Source organism: Mastomys coucha, unplaced genomic scaffold, assembly GCF_008632895.1.
Source record: "Mastomys coucha isolate ucsf_1 unplaced genomic scaffold, UCSF_Mcou_1 pScaffold23, whole genome shotgun sequence".
In the NCBI taxonomy this organism is placed as follows: domain Eukaryota; kingdom Metazoa; phylum Chordata; class Mammalia; order Rodentia; family Muridae; genus Mastomys; species Mastomys coucha.
The window spans coordinates 8349334-8365115 of NW_022196906.1; the positions used below are offsets into that span (position 1 = coordinate 8349334).

Genomic DNA, 15782 nt, shown 5'->3' on the forward strand with positions numbered 1-15782 from the left:
TGACATCTTTGCAAGAAAACCCATTCACATTTCACCTTTTCCTGATATCTTATGTTAATTTATTTTTCTCCTCAACACTTTAAACTACTGGTATGTTAATAATTTTTAACTTATTCATTTTACTTACTTCTGTATCCTTTATCAGATAATGGCCCCAGACAGCAGGTAATGCTGTCTGTTTGGGTCACTGATCTAATCTCAGCAATGATGCATAGCTGATGCTTGGTGAAAGTGCTGTGTGACTCTGCTAACAGTAGGGCAATCTCAGCTCAGAACAATCTGAAATTAATGTATAAGTTAACTCAAACATAATATTCAATTTGTATGTTTAGATAATGCCTCCGGAATGACTCCTTTGGTAAGCTACACTTCCATCGTGGTGCAGAGCCAATACAAGCTGAGCAGAAGTGCTGAGTGACCGGTCCACACATGGTTCAGTGTAAGGGTCAGTTTTCTTCTGGCCATTTTTGTTTTTTCTTCAGGCAGGATCTTAGGTAGCCCAGGATGGTCACAAGCTTACTATGTAGCTTAGGATGACCTTGTACAAGGTTGATGCTCCTGCCTAGACCTCCTGACAGCTAGGAGTACAGGCAAGCACCACACGCCCACATTTCTCTTCCCTTTCCGTGAACAGACAGACACAGCACCAAGAGAATCAGTGCTGTGACCCATGCCAAGTTTTGTGGAATGAAAAGGAAGGAGCCAGCATAGTGCATAGGAAATGCATCTCGCATGGGAAAATTCCAGTTTCCCTTGACTATGGTGCTTCTTACTGAGAAGAAAACCCTCCAGAGACAAGAGCTGCCTCAGTTTTACTCTTAGGACTTGCAGTTTAAAAGGGAGGAGTAAGAAGCCCAGATATTAAAATGTTTGTGTCTCATGGAAAGCTCTATCCAATCACTGTGAGCCCAAAACTAAGCCATCAGCAATCTGAAGCAGTGATTTTGAGAGGCACCTGTTTGTGGTAAAGCCTGAAGCTAACAAACAAACAAATAAACAAAAACCCAAACAAACAAAACCAAACTGGTTCAATTCAATAAAACAGCAGATCTAATCGGACAGCTTGAAATCTGAGGAAAATTTGAAAATATTTTAAGTGAAAAAAAAATTTAATACTATAGTATATATGTGCTAATTACACTTTCTCCTTATCTTTCCTCACCCACTCAACTCCACACCCATTCTTTCTTTTTTAGAAAACAAATATTTGGGGGAGGGAGGAGGTGGCATGGGTAAAGGTCAGAGGACCAGTCGGTGGGATTAGTTCCTTCCACTCTGTGGGTTCCAAGGATTGAACTTAGGCCCTCAAGCTTGGTAACAAATGCTCTGAGCTGCTGAGCCATCTTGTCAGCCCAACTGGCAATTTATGTAGAAAGTGGCACAATAGAGAAGAAATGGAGCTAAAAGGTTTGGTCGCTCAGCACCAGAGCAGGGTGGCCTACGCTCTACGAGTCGCCAGCTGAGTGACCCTGGAGAACATAATTAGCCATGTTGAACATGAGTTTCTTAAACTATAAAACATGGGCCATTGGGGATAAGAGTTATTACATGATTTAAAAAAAAAAAAGTTTGATGGTAAAGATCTTTTCAAGAAGTAAGGGATCAAGCATGGAGAGTTACCACTAGGTTACAGAGGGCAAGCAAGCCCTTAGTCTGATCCTAAGAATGGCCTGTAGATTAATTCCCATGAGTGATCCAATGCAGGAAAGGGCTCTGTTCTCTGAGCAAGTGGCAGGTGAGCCACTTTCCGGGAGCTCTCCCCAAGTCCTGCATGTCCAGCCTCACCCAGGCTCTCAAATGCTCTTGCTCATTGTTTGTTTGTGACATGACACTTCTTGGTTGCTCAGCACCAGAAAGGGTGGAGATATCCCTGATGCCTGTCTGTGTTGCCAGTTTCTATCACCCATGCATGCACTCATTACATCCATCATGCACACATTGATCCATAGACACATCCATCCATGCACACATCTCCCCATGCACACACCCATCCATGTACCCATCCATCTATGCACACAATCATCATGCACACATCCATCCATGCACACATTCCCCCCATGCACACATCCCCCCATGCACACATCTACCCAGGCACCCAACCATCCATGCACACATCTATCATGCACCCATCCATCCATGCACCCATCCATCCATGGACACATCCATCCATGCTCACATCCATCCATGCACCCATCCATTCATGCACCCATCCATCCATGCACACATCCATCATGCACACATCCATCCATGCACACATACATACATGTACACATACATCCATGCATACATATATCCAATTTCTCACTCCTTCAGGCTCTCCCCATGCACGCACTAAGCACTAACATGATGTAGGATGTAGAATATTTGAGATTATTCACAGGTCTATGTGGGAGTGCAAAAAGCACCCACCTAATCCAGTGTGTGCACATTTGTGATTACCCAGAACCCTTTAGGCCTTGGCAAAGTACATATATTAATACTTACTAAAGTTTCTATAGTCCTGGTGCTATACTGATTGCTTACTTCTTGGGCTTTTGTATTGCCATTGGGGATCTCTACACCACAGGAGGTGCCACTATTGCTTCTAATAAGCAAACAGGAAAAAACAGGGGTGTCAGACACAGGGTCACACAGCTTACACACGACAGGCCAGGAATCTGAACCAAGCCTTTTATCAAGAAGTAAGGCCCATGTCTGCTGCACCCTCTACACAGAGACATAAATGTGAGTCAGCTTCTACAATCTGATCTCTGATGCAATGAAAAGGGGGCTGAAACTACACTACATTAAATGTTGTGGCCAACTGTTTCCAGGTATGTAGGCAGGAAGCAACTGTCAGAAACTAAAGGACTAGGACTTGAGAATCTAAGTGAGACTACTTTGTGCGCATTTGTGAAGATGTGACATGCAAGGCCCTTCGAAGGCCCTCCAGAAACATCCCATCACTGTAGAGCCAGCGGAGGGTGAAGAGCATTTCCACATCTGCATGCCGGGCCTCACTTGTCTGTGACAGTGCAAAAAAGGAAGAGTAGACATTAAGATTCTCATGTGAAAGAGGCAGGAGAATCTCCAGGTAGACTACAAGGAATGGGTCCTGTGTTCAGATACACACTGTATGGCCTCAGACTCCAATTAGACATGAGCCTATTCCTTCATGTCAATAATGAAGAGGCAGTGGCAAATCTGTCTTTATGTATCTTTTTAAGAGCAATAATGTATGGTACTATGACCGGTGGTGAGACCAGTCCCCTTCAGTGTTTGTGTTTCTAAGACAGGGTCTTTCATATTGGATTGGGCACAAGCATACTTTTGAAAATACTAGTGTCAGATATGAAAATTCCATCTGTCATCAAGGTGTTGACCTTGTTCCTAAAATCTAACACTGCTCTCAGATTCTGGAGTCTTGGACGTCCACAAACACGAGAAGGTTTTTCCCATCTGCTGCTCTCCAGCAGACCTCAGGGTTTTCTCTGATTCCCTCTCCATTGTCCCTCAGAGTTTTCTGTCACTAGACTGTAGGGCTGGGGATCCTGGAACCTGTGAGCACATATGGGAACCAAATCTTTGTCCAGATTCAAGGGCCAGAGCTGGTGCTGGATGGGAAGCCACAGAGAAAGGGTTCTGGGCTCTACCCATATACATGTGTTAATAGCAGGGTTCCTTGCCAGCAATAAGAACAAGTTCCTGAGCCAGGGAAGCACACCACCAAAACCATCCAAGCAGAGCCACTGACCACAGCGCCCGAGTGACCCACCAAGCTCAGAGTTATTTGATCCATCACCGATTAAATTCTTTCTATGTGCTAAGTAAGCTCTAAGTATGCAAGAATGAGTAACCTAGTGTCCAACCTCCTCAGCCGGAATTCTAGGGCTCAAGCAGGGGAGACAGACAGACAGACAGACAAAAGGAGCAAGCAATTACAAAGCATTGCAGTAAATATAAAAATGAAGAAATCAAAGCTGGGCATGGTGACATCCTAGCATTAAAGTGACTGAGACAGGAGGATCCCTTAGTTTGAGGCTAGCCTGGTCTACACAGAGTTCCAGGATAGCCAGGACTATGCAGAAAAACCCTTTCTCAGAAGGAGAGGGAAGAGGAGGAGAAGAAGTAATCAGCCATGGTGGCTCCCCATACTAGAGAGGTGGAAGCAAAGGATGGTGAACCTGAGGATAGCCTGGACTACATGGCAAGACCCTGTGGAGGTTAGGAGATGGAGATTAGCAGAGAAGAGCCTGGGAGTGTGGTCCTAGCTTAGGGGGAGGATCTATTCTGTTGGAGAGTACTTTGGGGAGGGCTATTCCAGCAAAGATGGAAGGATGGAATGGGAGAAGGTGAAATGTCAGGGTTCATGGGAACTGTGTAAGAATGGCATTCCTGCAGACCACAGGTAAGGCCGGCCTTGCAACATTCCCATGCGTGGGGTGTGGTGACAAGCCGGATAGAGCCTGGCTGGGAACTAGGATCCCCAACACCCAAAGGCTCTTGTATATCAAAGTGCTGGGCCTGCTGCTTGAACTTTGTCCCCAAGGTGTTGCTATTCAACACCTCAAAGGTTTTAAGCATATCTCTGCACCTTCCATTTAGAAGCTTTCTTCAGGGAAAACTGCAGGCTGCCTGAGAGCTGCCCAGCTGGGCTGGGTGCCATCCTGCCTGACTCATTGTCTGTCTGCCTCCTGGACCTCTTGACCATGCTGACCTCATGAAGTGATGTGGGCACAAATGGACTGGCAATAGAAACTTCTTGGAAGCATCTAGAAGCACACAGAGCCCTGAGCAGGACTTACAATTTAGGCCTTGGCTCAGAGACTGGTGTTGAAATAGAAGCAGGGACAGCTCCAGAGACCACCTGCATTTCTGTCTCCTCCCTCCACCCCTCCCCTCCCTCCCCTTCAGTGTTCTTTGGATCCCTTGCTGACTTCAAGGCAGGGTATTGTAGAGCCCACCATCTTGCAGGGAAAAGCAGCCTCGGTTCTCAGCCTTGGCAACTCTCAAAGGGCATGGGGTGTTCAACTTGCTTGTTCTAAGACAGTCTCATGTAGCCGAGGCTGACCTAGAACTCACTATGCTGCCTGAGGATGACCTTGACATTATGTTCTTAGTGCTGGAACTATATGGGTGACCCCATTTTATGTAGTATTGGGGGTAAAAAAAATATATGGCTCAGTGTATGCCGGGCAAACCCTCTACCCTCTGAGCCACAGCCCAGGCCTCCAGTACTGTTTGTTCAGAAGTCAGGACATCTCACAGCTCCAGCTACCCTTAGGAAGCACTCCCTTCAGCTCTCCACCACAACCTCTCACACTCGGTCCCTTCCTCCACCCAGGGTCTCCACAGCCTCCCTAACAAACACTGTTCCTTATGACTCCCTTAATAACAGGTGAGAGGCTCTGCATAAGTCTCCTCGGATGACTCCTTCACCTGCTCTTCCCTCCCATGATTCCTCTTGAGTATTGGCTTACCTGCCCTACTCACTCCCAAGCAGTGATCCGAGAATCTGCCACGCCCATCTCATACAATCCCAGTCTGAAATTCCTTCTTCCTCCCTCCTGAACCCTGCTAATCCTTCCACACTTAGCACAAATGCCAGCCAGACCCTAAGCTCTCCCCAGCACCTCACCAACAGACTAAAGCTAACAGGACTCTGTTTACCTTGCTTAAATTATGTGTCTCGTGAGCATCCCAACAGCAGCTAGTACTTATGGGTCTCTGGAGAACTTGGATCCCTCATCAGTCAACAGGATCAACAGTCTCAAGGAAGCAGGATTTGAACGCACACAGGGAGGTGGCAGGTGGTCACGGGTATATTCAGACTTCTCACGACTTCACCCCGTTATGTTTGTCTCCTCTAGACGCTAGAGAACTTAGTGAGAATGGACTGGGTTGCAGCTTTCTTCCCAGACCCAGGATACAGAAAGAACTTCTAGGAGTACACTGGGGAAAAGTAAGTTTAGATCGGCATGTGTCTTCCCTCTGTGCACAAGCTAATAACTCTTTCCACTGGCCTGAGCTCAAAGGGCCCTACAGCAGGCCGCTGGACACAGAAGGGTGTAAGAAGGTAATCTTGATGCAGACGGCCTGAAACCTGCCTAGCCAATGGTAGCTGGAAATATGATCGAGGTACAACCCACACTTTCAGGTGGAGACACCTGAAAGCCAGCAGCTTTGTATTGGTGGCCGGCAGGAACCAAGAGCTGTGGGGCACACAGGGCTGGAAGACTGTGGAGAGGTCAAAGATGGGCAGGACAAGGTGTCGTATTGAGGAGACCTGGCAGAGGAGAGTCAGTCAGCAGGTTCTGCATGGCCCATAGAAGCCGTTCTTGGTGTTTGATCCCTGCCACCAGAAAGACCCAACACTGTGAAAGGTCACTTGATTGCAATGGTCTGATAATCTACAGATACGAAGAGTCAGGAAAAACTGGTTTGTCCTTTCTGCGTGGGTACTACCCCATTGAGCTTCTCAAAGTCTTTGCGCTGTCAGAAGCTTTCCCCTAGTTAAAAGGATAGTGATTTTTCTAGCCTCAAGACCAGCTCACTCTTCTCACCAGCTGGGTGGTCTTCTGCAAGCTCCTTCACCCTCCTTGCCTGGAGCTGCTTCCTGTAAAATGGGGTGAACTTGCCCACCGCCCCAAAGTTGCTGAGGGGATGTGGGCGGGCCTGGGAATCTTGTGCTTCCCGGGGATCTGCCTGGTCTTGGCCACCAAGGGCTGTCTCCCAGTCCTTGTTCTCTACTACCCAGGAAACCAACCAGACACTACAGAGGGAGGGCCATCTCCCCGGGGAACCTCCCGCCCCTGCGGCTTAAGTGGAGACTCCCACCGGGGCAAGGCAGGCTGCAATTGGGGGATGGGGAGACGCTGGGGTAGATCGGAACCTCAGACCCCGGTTCGCCCGAGCCCTGCTTACCTGCGGCTCCAGAAGCCCGCGCTGCTCCGCACTGCGGGACGCCGGGCGCGCAGCGCGAAACGCGGAGAACACCGGGATGCGGTGGCCGGGGCTGTACAGAGTGGCGAAGCGCTCGGAGCCCGCGAAGCGTTGACAGATCCTCACGTGCGCCTCGGTCGCCAGTCCCGCGGGCGGGGTCCCCGCGTAGAAGAAGCGGTCGCACTCGCCGAAGCCCTCTTGCTGCGGGAGCAGCAGCCGGGCCTGCAGCAGCCCCGCCAGGGCCAGGAGGCCGCCCAGCGCCAGCCAGCGCGCACAGCCCATGGCGGCCTCTGCGCGGCCGGGCGCCGCTGGAGCAGGGAAGTCCGCGGTGAGGGCTCAGGCGGGGCGGCTCCTGGCCAAGGCCGCGCCTCTTCCCCGCCTCCACCCCGAAGATGGCTGCAGAGCTGGGCCGCGGCTTTCTGCGGCTGCACCCGCCCCGGGAGACCAGACACCTGCCGCGGCGCTGCTGTGTGCCAGAGCTCCCCCTCCGCGCCGAACTGGCTTAGCCCAAGGGACCGTCCCCAGGGCTTGCGTGCACCAGGTTCCTCCGGGATGCACAGGAGCGGGAGACGTCCGCTGAGGAGACGGCGCCTGCCCTTCCGCATCAGACCCCAGTTAAGAAACCCGGTTAAAGCCGGGTTTTTGGTAGAGGCAGGCGGATCCGTAATTCATAGCTAAACAGGGCTCTATAAGACCCTGCTTCAAATTAGATAGATAGATAGATGATAGATAGATAGATAGATAGATAGATAGATAGATAGATAGATAGATAGATAATAGATAGATAGATGATAGATAGATAGATAGATAGATAGATAGATAGATAGACAGATAGATAGATGCTTGATACAGGAAGTTCTTAGGCAGACAGTACAGCCCCGTCGCGGTTTACTTGGTATGAGGGTTAGACATCAAATCGAAACTCAGAAGGGAACCAGACAGCCAACACCCTTTATTCATCCCACTGCTTACATGCCTCCGCACACCCCCACCTTGAATTAGTATAGTGATAACCAATAAGAACAGGATCTCTATTTGGTGAGCTTAGTATTAATTAAAAAGCAAAAAACATGCTGTTTACGGAGTCACTGAAAACGCAGTGTCAGTCCACTGCATTGACTCCTACAGGATTTTAGGATACAGTGTAAGGAAGTTGGCCTGAAAAGATGGTATCTGAACTGACACCCGGAGGAAGGCAGCCCCAAGCTAGACTTTCCCAGAAGGGGAAAGAATGTGGGAGGAACTTGAGAAAGTTTTGTGGAATAAAGAGCAGAGGAATCTGGCTAGGATGTGAGCAGAGAGAGTGCTTGTTTAGAATGTAAGAAGCCCCGGGCCCCACCCCTAGTACAGTATATAACTAGCTGCGGTGGCGTACAGAGGGACCAGGAGCTCAAAGGCAGGATGGGCTTCTTGGACCCTGTCTCAAAATGAAGCAATTAATTAATTTAATGTAAAAATAAATAATGACTTATATGTTTTCTCTAAGCCACTACGGATTATAAACGGAGGTTTGGAAACAATAGTATACATTAGGCTAGGGAACCAGGAAGGGTGACTCAGGCTTGTAATTCCAGTACTAGAGAGCAGGGGTCAGGAAAACAGAGTTTAAGACCAGCCTGGGCTACAAACCAAGACCCTGTCTCAAAAAACAAACAAGCAAACAAACAACAAATAAAATACATCACTGAAAGCTTGGGTCTTTCTAACATATTTCCGACCAGAAGGAATGAAGAGCAGAACCAGACCAGGGAAACGGCTTAGTGGTCACAATGACTGCCCTGCAAATTTGGTGGTGGAGGTTCAGATATGAGAAGAGAATCTGTTTGAGTTTAATGCACAGAACCTGAGTTAAAAAAAAAAAAAAAAAAAAAAAAAAGCAGGTGGCCCAGACTTGTAATCTCATGTTGGGGAAGCAGAGACAGGTAAGTTCTTGGGGCTTGAAGATCAGCTTAGCCTACTTGTTGAGTATCAGGCCAGTGAGAGTCAATATGGACATCTCTAACACCCAGGACTCTAGTTGTGTGCATACCACTGCCCCATTGCCTTAGTCCCATAGTAGGCTTCAGTTTTATCTCAGCCTCTGCGAGATGCTGCCAGATATAGACATCTAATGCTGATAATGTTGTCAACTTGACTTCCTTGTGCTCATAGCAAATGACACAGCTTTTGTTTTTGCTTTTGATTGCTCACAAGCTTACCTTCCAAGGATAAAATTATAATTTTAAAGTTGCTTTTAAAAAATTAAAAATTTCCTTATCCCAAGATTCAGGAGGAAAACCAGTTACAGGTTGGAAAGGCTGGGAGCGAATTCAGATAGTTGCTGAACACTCATTCCAGGGGAAGGCTGTCAGCATCCAGAATGCTGAGCAATGCTCCTCGCTCCGTCTGACCTGCTGTCTTTGCCTGCTCCACAGACTCTTCACTCACAGGGAACCCAGCTTTGGCCCCGTTCTCTTCCGCCTCTCTATTACAGCCAGACAGCCCTTATACCTGCCCAGAGCTCTGCCTCAGGCCTGAGGAAGAAACAGTGGCTGATATCAAAGACAATGACATTAACATACACTTCTGTGGTTTGAGTTTCTAGCCCAAGTTATTTGCAAAGGTGACCTTTCCTTGTCCCCATACCCTGACATTGGACCTTACCACCACACTGAAGGAGCCCTTATCTGTCAAACGTGGATTTTACTCCATCTTCCCTCCTACTCTACGTTGCAGATGGGAGGATAGGTGGGAGGACTAACCATCACTCTACTCTCCCACTCTTCAAACTCTTCCTTTGCCTTTGAATAAAGCCAGCTCCATGCTGATTATAGGACCACTGAAGCCCACCCCTCTCTCAGGTTTCCTCTCTGACCACTCCCACCTCATTGTTGAGTTTCTTACAGCCCTACAAACATTGCCATGCTTCCTGCCATGAGGATAAATGTAAATTTTTTCCTTTATAAGAGTGTCTGTGGTCATGGTGCCTCTTCACAGCAATGAAACCCTAACTAAGACAGATATGAACTGTGTGCTTGTTTTAAAGTCAAATTCCATGCAGTGAGGAAGAGGAGAGGGAGGAAAAGGGGGAAAGAAGAAAGGGAGGGGTTAAGGAAAGGGGGCAGAAGAAAGACTCTGTTTCTTACAACACTTCGTTTAGGCTTTATTGCTCCAGTCCATTTGTTTTCAGAATGCCTCTTTTCCTATTTTTGTGTATGAGTGTTTGCCTGCATGTGGTATGTGAAACACTTGTGAACCTGGTGCCAGTGGAGACCATCAGAGGCTGTTGAATCCCCTAGAACTGGAGTTACAGACAATTGGGAGTCTTCATGGGGGTGCATCTGGGCTTCGTTCTTAGAAAATTTCTTTCTTCTTTAAAAAAGGACATAATTCTCTTTATTTTTATTGTATTAAAAAAAATCTGTGTGTGGTAGCCACAGCTGGAGCTTGGGTACTCTAAATAGAGATTCTGGTATGGGTGTTCACAAGATAGTCAGTGAATTCCTGGTAAGGAGACTTGGTAAACACAGTCTCTTTCCAGAGGTTGGAGGTCAAGTAGCTACAGGTCTTGCAGATATACATCAAAGGTGGCCTTGGCAAACAAAGTTCCCCAGAATGGCAGTGCAGCCCCTGGCTGATGTGTAGCAGTCATCTATATGAGCCATCATCAGTAGCTTCTTGGGCACAGGAGCAGAGACAATGCCAGTGCCTCTGGGGACAGGGATGAGATGCACCAGCACAGAGCCACAGCAGCCATCATAGAGCCACAGTGGCCAGCACAGAGCCACAGCAGCCAGCACAGAGCCACAGTGGCCTGTCACCTTGCATGGAATAGTGTAGGGCTTTCCAGTCTTGCTCCCCCCAGTAACGTCTCTACACAGGGATGACAGAGAACTTAACCAAGATAATGGCCCCTCAAATGGCAATGACTAACTTTCTGGAGCACTTAACACCAAGACCAGCATGATCATTGCAGTCCCCACTAGCAACAAAAGCCTTGAACCTGGCCCACTGTCCAGTCAGAATCTGCTTCTGTCCTGGAAGAACCTCCAGAACCTCGTCCTTTAGGGATGCACCCAGGAAAAAGTCAGTCTCAGATTATTGACTCCTTATGGTCCAAGAAAACAGTTAGATCTCTTCTAGGGACTTGATTTTTCATGTCCTTAATCTGGTGACCCAGCTTGGCAACAGGGTGACATTCCTTGTCTTTGGCTTTACCTTCATGATCCCAAGGCCCTGACCATAGCCACAACCTTAACCATAACTACAGGCCCCTAAGACCACTGCCAAATCCTCCATAGAAGCCACTGTGGCCTCCTGATCCTGGGCCACTGTATCCTCAGGGCCCTACCTCCTGCTGTATGATGCCATCCAACATTTGGTTGTTTGGTTGTTTTCCCAAAGAAGAGGCCAGAAAGTTTCTTACATACCCACCGTGAGCCAATAGCTGCACTAGCTACTGGGGATTCAGAGGAAGCAGAACTTTATTTGGTTCCCACGCTCCCCTGTAGACTCACTCCAGCACCCTTAAGGGCCAAATGGACACCTGGAAGAGAAAGCATAAGTCAGGGATGCTCCAGAAGCTTCTCCTAGACCAGGAAGAGCCAGGCATGGGGACTTACAAGCTATCAGGTTCTGAATCATTGAATGTATGCAAGGTCAGGTGATACCAACCTCCTATCATAGGAGTTAAGATGTGTCAGGAAACACAGACAAGCAAAACTAGGCACAAAATATTTTGCTTGAGGAACTATTTACATGTAGTGGTGTAGAGGACTGCTTAGGAGTGGTGGAAACTAGTGTAGTCTCGATGTGTTAGAACCCAGCTGTAACTAGAACAGGCAACCATTTCTGAGCGGCTGAGGTTGTCTTCAGCTCTCCTCTTTAGAGTCTCTAGCATTAAAGAGCATCAACACACAATGAGGAGGTTAACCTGATTTGAGTTGGGAGATGCTAGGAAGCTGAGAAGCAGTTCTTTTTGGAGTTAGACTTCATTCTTTTTCTACCTGATAATGACAGGCAGATGAGGTAATGGGAGAATGGTAGTCATTGGTAGGATCACCCTGTAGGTAGAAGGCAAGACTGAACAAGACTGTTAGCTTAAATGTAGAAAAGGGCACAAGGTCTTGGTGACCTGTGGGTAGAAGTGTCATTTTCTCTAAAGTTGAACTATGAGTAATGTTCAAAAGTAATACTGGGTAGTATTTGGTTGAGTACAGAGACTCAGGCTTGCAAGATGAAAATGTTATTGATATCTGTTTCACAACAATGTACTCTTCACACTTGGTCATAGCTAAGATGGCAAATTCTATATTTTTGTCACACTAAACAAGCTAAAATATAGCAGTATTAGAGAACTTCAGATCTCATAGAAGAGGAGCATGTATGTGCACACAGCCCCTTCTGTTGGGAGTTGGTCCTAATGCTTTGTCTTATTTCGGCTCCCAAAAGCTGTGCTTCCAGACCTCAGGGTCCCTGCGCCCAGCTGGCTTCGACCGATAATTAAGAATTGCCTTATAGCCAATGGCTGGGTGGGAGACAAGGCGGGACTTTTAGATTGTTCCAGCAAGGGACCGAGGGAGAGAAGAAAGAGGAGAATCACCATGACTTGGTGGGAGAGGGATCAGATTCAAGAGTTGCAGGAGAGAAAGCATTCAGCAATGTAGGTGGAAAGGGAATGTGGCCCTGTGGGGGCGGGGGAGGGGGCTGTCCAGAAGGTTAACAGGGCAGCAAAGATAAAACATAGATTTAGAAGGTATTAAGCCAGAAATACGGGAGGGGAGGTTTAGAAGTACCCAGCCATTAAACTAGTCAAGGCATATCAAAATTAGCTGACAAGTGAGTCTTTATTTCATGTATCCAGAGAGCTTTTGGGTAGGGGCAAATGCACAACTCACCAGGACCCAAAGCAGTTTAACTAATTCACTCCTACACCCTTCTCTTCTGGCTGTCCTTCCCATAAGCCTACAGTAAAACAACAACAACAACAACAAAAAAAAAAACACCAGTAAATGACTGAGCACTTCAGGGATTTTCAGCTGGCTTTTACTTTTAAAAGTAAAGGACTGGGAGATCAATAATTGCTTGCCTCACAAGTAGGAAGACCTAAATTCAATTTCTAGAATCCATACAAACATGACTGTGTGTGTGATGTCATGCTTGTAAATCCAGTGCCATAAGGTAAGACAAGTGGATCCCAAGAGTTTGCTGGTCAGGCAGTCTGGACTAGTTAGGAAACTCCAGGCCAAGGAGAGATCCCATGTCAAAGGAGACGATGCCTGAATGTAGTTCAGGTTCTCTTGCAGCCTTCACATGCACCTTCACACATATGCACATGTACTCAACATGGATGAAAATCAAATAATACTTAGCACTCCTGAAATCTGTAACTTGCAGTAAATATTATAGGGAAGGCCTCAATATCATTTTCTTGCCACTGTCGTGTGTGCCTCCAATGCCCTTGCTTGCTTCTCCCATACAGAACTTGATGGAAGCTTTGATGCAGCAGCATTAAGGCCTGAAGACATATCTCCAGATTAGGATAAATGGCTTGCTTCCCTCGACCTGAAGGCTGATAATATCATGCAGTCCCTGGAAGGTGTCTGCTCAGAGGAATAAGAGGCTAGTGTCCTACCTGAGCACCCTTCCACACCCTTCAAATGAAGTTGAGGCTTTTCCCTCTGAATACCACACATGGAAAAATCTATTCATTTAATGCCAGGTTCAGTGCTCATCACCGTGGGCATGGAGAATAAGGCAGTTGTCTAGGGCTTTCATTTAATTTTAGAAAGTCTAAACTCAGTTTATGAGATGTCTGACTGGAGAATTTACACTGATTACTAAATTCCAAATCAATATAGAATCATTGATGGTGGCAGAGAGACACTAGCTATTCTTTCAGAGGACCTAGGTTCAAGTCCTAATACCCACATGGCCAATTACAAACATCTGCAACTTCAGTCCTGGGGTCTCTGATACCCTCTTTTGGTCTCCAAGGATAATGCACTGCACACCCATGGTGTACAGACAGACATGCAGTTAAAACACCCATGCACATAAAAATAAATACTTTTTAAAGATGTGAAGGTGTGTATTTATGATTCCAGCACTCAGGGAAGTCAGGAATAAGAGCTGGAGGCCGACTTGTTCTTCCTGTGAGGAAGACACTGCCTCAAGAGAATCAAAGGCAGACTCCCTTCCCACACTGTGTCCCACCCTCTGCATAGCTGCAGTCCACTTGTTTTGACCACATATTGGGCAGCACTGAGCTGGCACGGGGGTCATGTGGACAGAAAATAGCCACAATTTAAACACCACAGCAAGTGTGGGAGGTCACAGATACAGTGTATCTCCAGTTACAGATACAGGGAGATACTCCTCCAGAGTGATCAGCGTTAACTCCCACACTTGCCAGGCAAGTACAGTTTCAATGGAGAAAAAATATTGGGGGATGTTAAAATATACTTTTAGAATGCCTCAGAGAGGGAGATAAACGCATTGTGAGGACCCAGCAAGAGGTGTTCATGCTTAGATCCCAGAGGTTCATAGCTGACAACTTCCTCTTGACATATTGAGGAAGACCTTGTCATTGGAAATGAAAAGGATGACAGAGAGAGTCAGCACAGGAGCCAAACAGTGAAGAATCTAGCCTTGCTCCCTGATTCTTCTGGGTCTAGCAGTGACAAAATACTGTCATTTCCACCACAGTCCTATGTACTACTACATGTGCTCACATAAACTTCTCCACTATTTTTTCCTGATCCCTTCTTCCAAGAGTTCCACCTACACTTTTAATAACACACTACGAACTCAATTCTCCAGTTTCACTGGAGTCTGCCCCTCCCCTTACCCAGTACAGCATGAGCCCTGGTCCTAGCAGTAAGAGCTGTTGTTAACATTGCCAGGCATCTGAACCCTTTGTCTTTGGGTTTTTAATTTGCACTGCATGTACCCAGCACCCAACAATGAGGGCATCTGTTACAAATCTATTATTAGCAACAAATGCCAGTCACATCATCTTGTACAAAGAGAATATTGAGAGAGAAACATTTGGTCACTCGCAGATACATGGCAGCCTAAAACAAGGAGCTTTGTCCACTGCTGGGACTCTAGGTGACACAGGGGCAGGGAGGTCTGGGACTTGGGGGAGGAACTACGCAGAAGAGAGAACAATGTAACTTCCCATATTTCCTTCTGCTTTGCCATTCCTGGGAAATGGATACATTCTGTCCATCTCCTACAACGTCCGGCTGCTTGTCAGGGGGAAAAGACCAAAAGGACTCTTGAAGAACACTCAGGGGACTTGGCTGGGATACAGAGTCAGATGCACGTGCTTGGGGCTTGACTCATGAAAGGTGCACTTTTGTCAAAAATCTACCAAGCCAGCCATCACAGACCAAGTTAAGTGACCACAAAGCTTTTGGCCACACAGCTCAGAACACTCCAGGAATCTTGTTTGTTCTGCCAGCCCAAGCAGAGCAAGATCACTTAGGTTAGGTGCTGGGCTCGGGGGTGGGGTGTGGGGGTGGGGGGAGGATTTTTCCAACCTGAATAGACTATGTGTAGAACACCCAGTCTCTCAGGGTCAATGGAGCAACTCTGGCCTCTGAAAACCTGTGGGGCTTTTAGATGTTTTAACTAGCTACTGACATTGAAAACCCCAAATATTTTTCATAAACTTCCAAGTTTCTAACTTCTTCTAAAATTCTACTACATGGCCATCATTCTCTGAAAACGCCTGTCAGAGGCCTTCTCTCTGGGCCCTAAGACAAGTGGGCAAGGACAGAAGCAAGGGAAGACCTTTAGTTGAGGAAATATTTACTTCCATGGATGAACAATGAAGGTTAACACAACAGGCAGATTTGAGTAATACCGAGAGAGAG

At 47.1% G+C, this 15782-nt stretch overlaps 1 protein-coding gene across 1 annotated transcript in view; it reads right to left on the reverse strand.

The window, feature by feature from the left end:
* The window catches only part of Endod1 (endonuclease domain containing 1), a 28480-nt gene extending 21123 nt beyond the window's left edge, over positions 1–7357 (reverse strand). Inside the window, exon 1 of the mRNA XM_031343949.1 lies at positions 6904–7357. Within this exon, the coding sequence (XP_031199809.1) occupies positions 6904–7203 (300 nt within the window). The 5' untranslated portion in view covers positions 7204–7357. The remainder of the gene's footprint in view (positions 1–6903) is intronic.
* Between the last annotated feature and the right edge of the window lie 8425 nt (positions 7358–15782).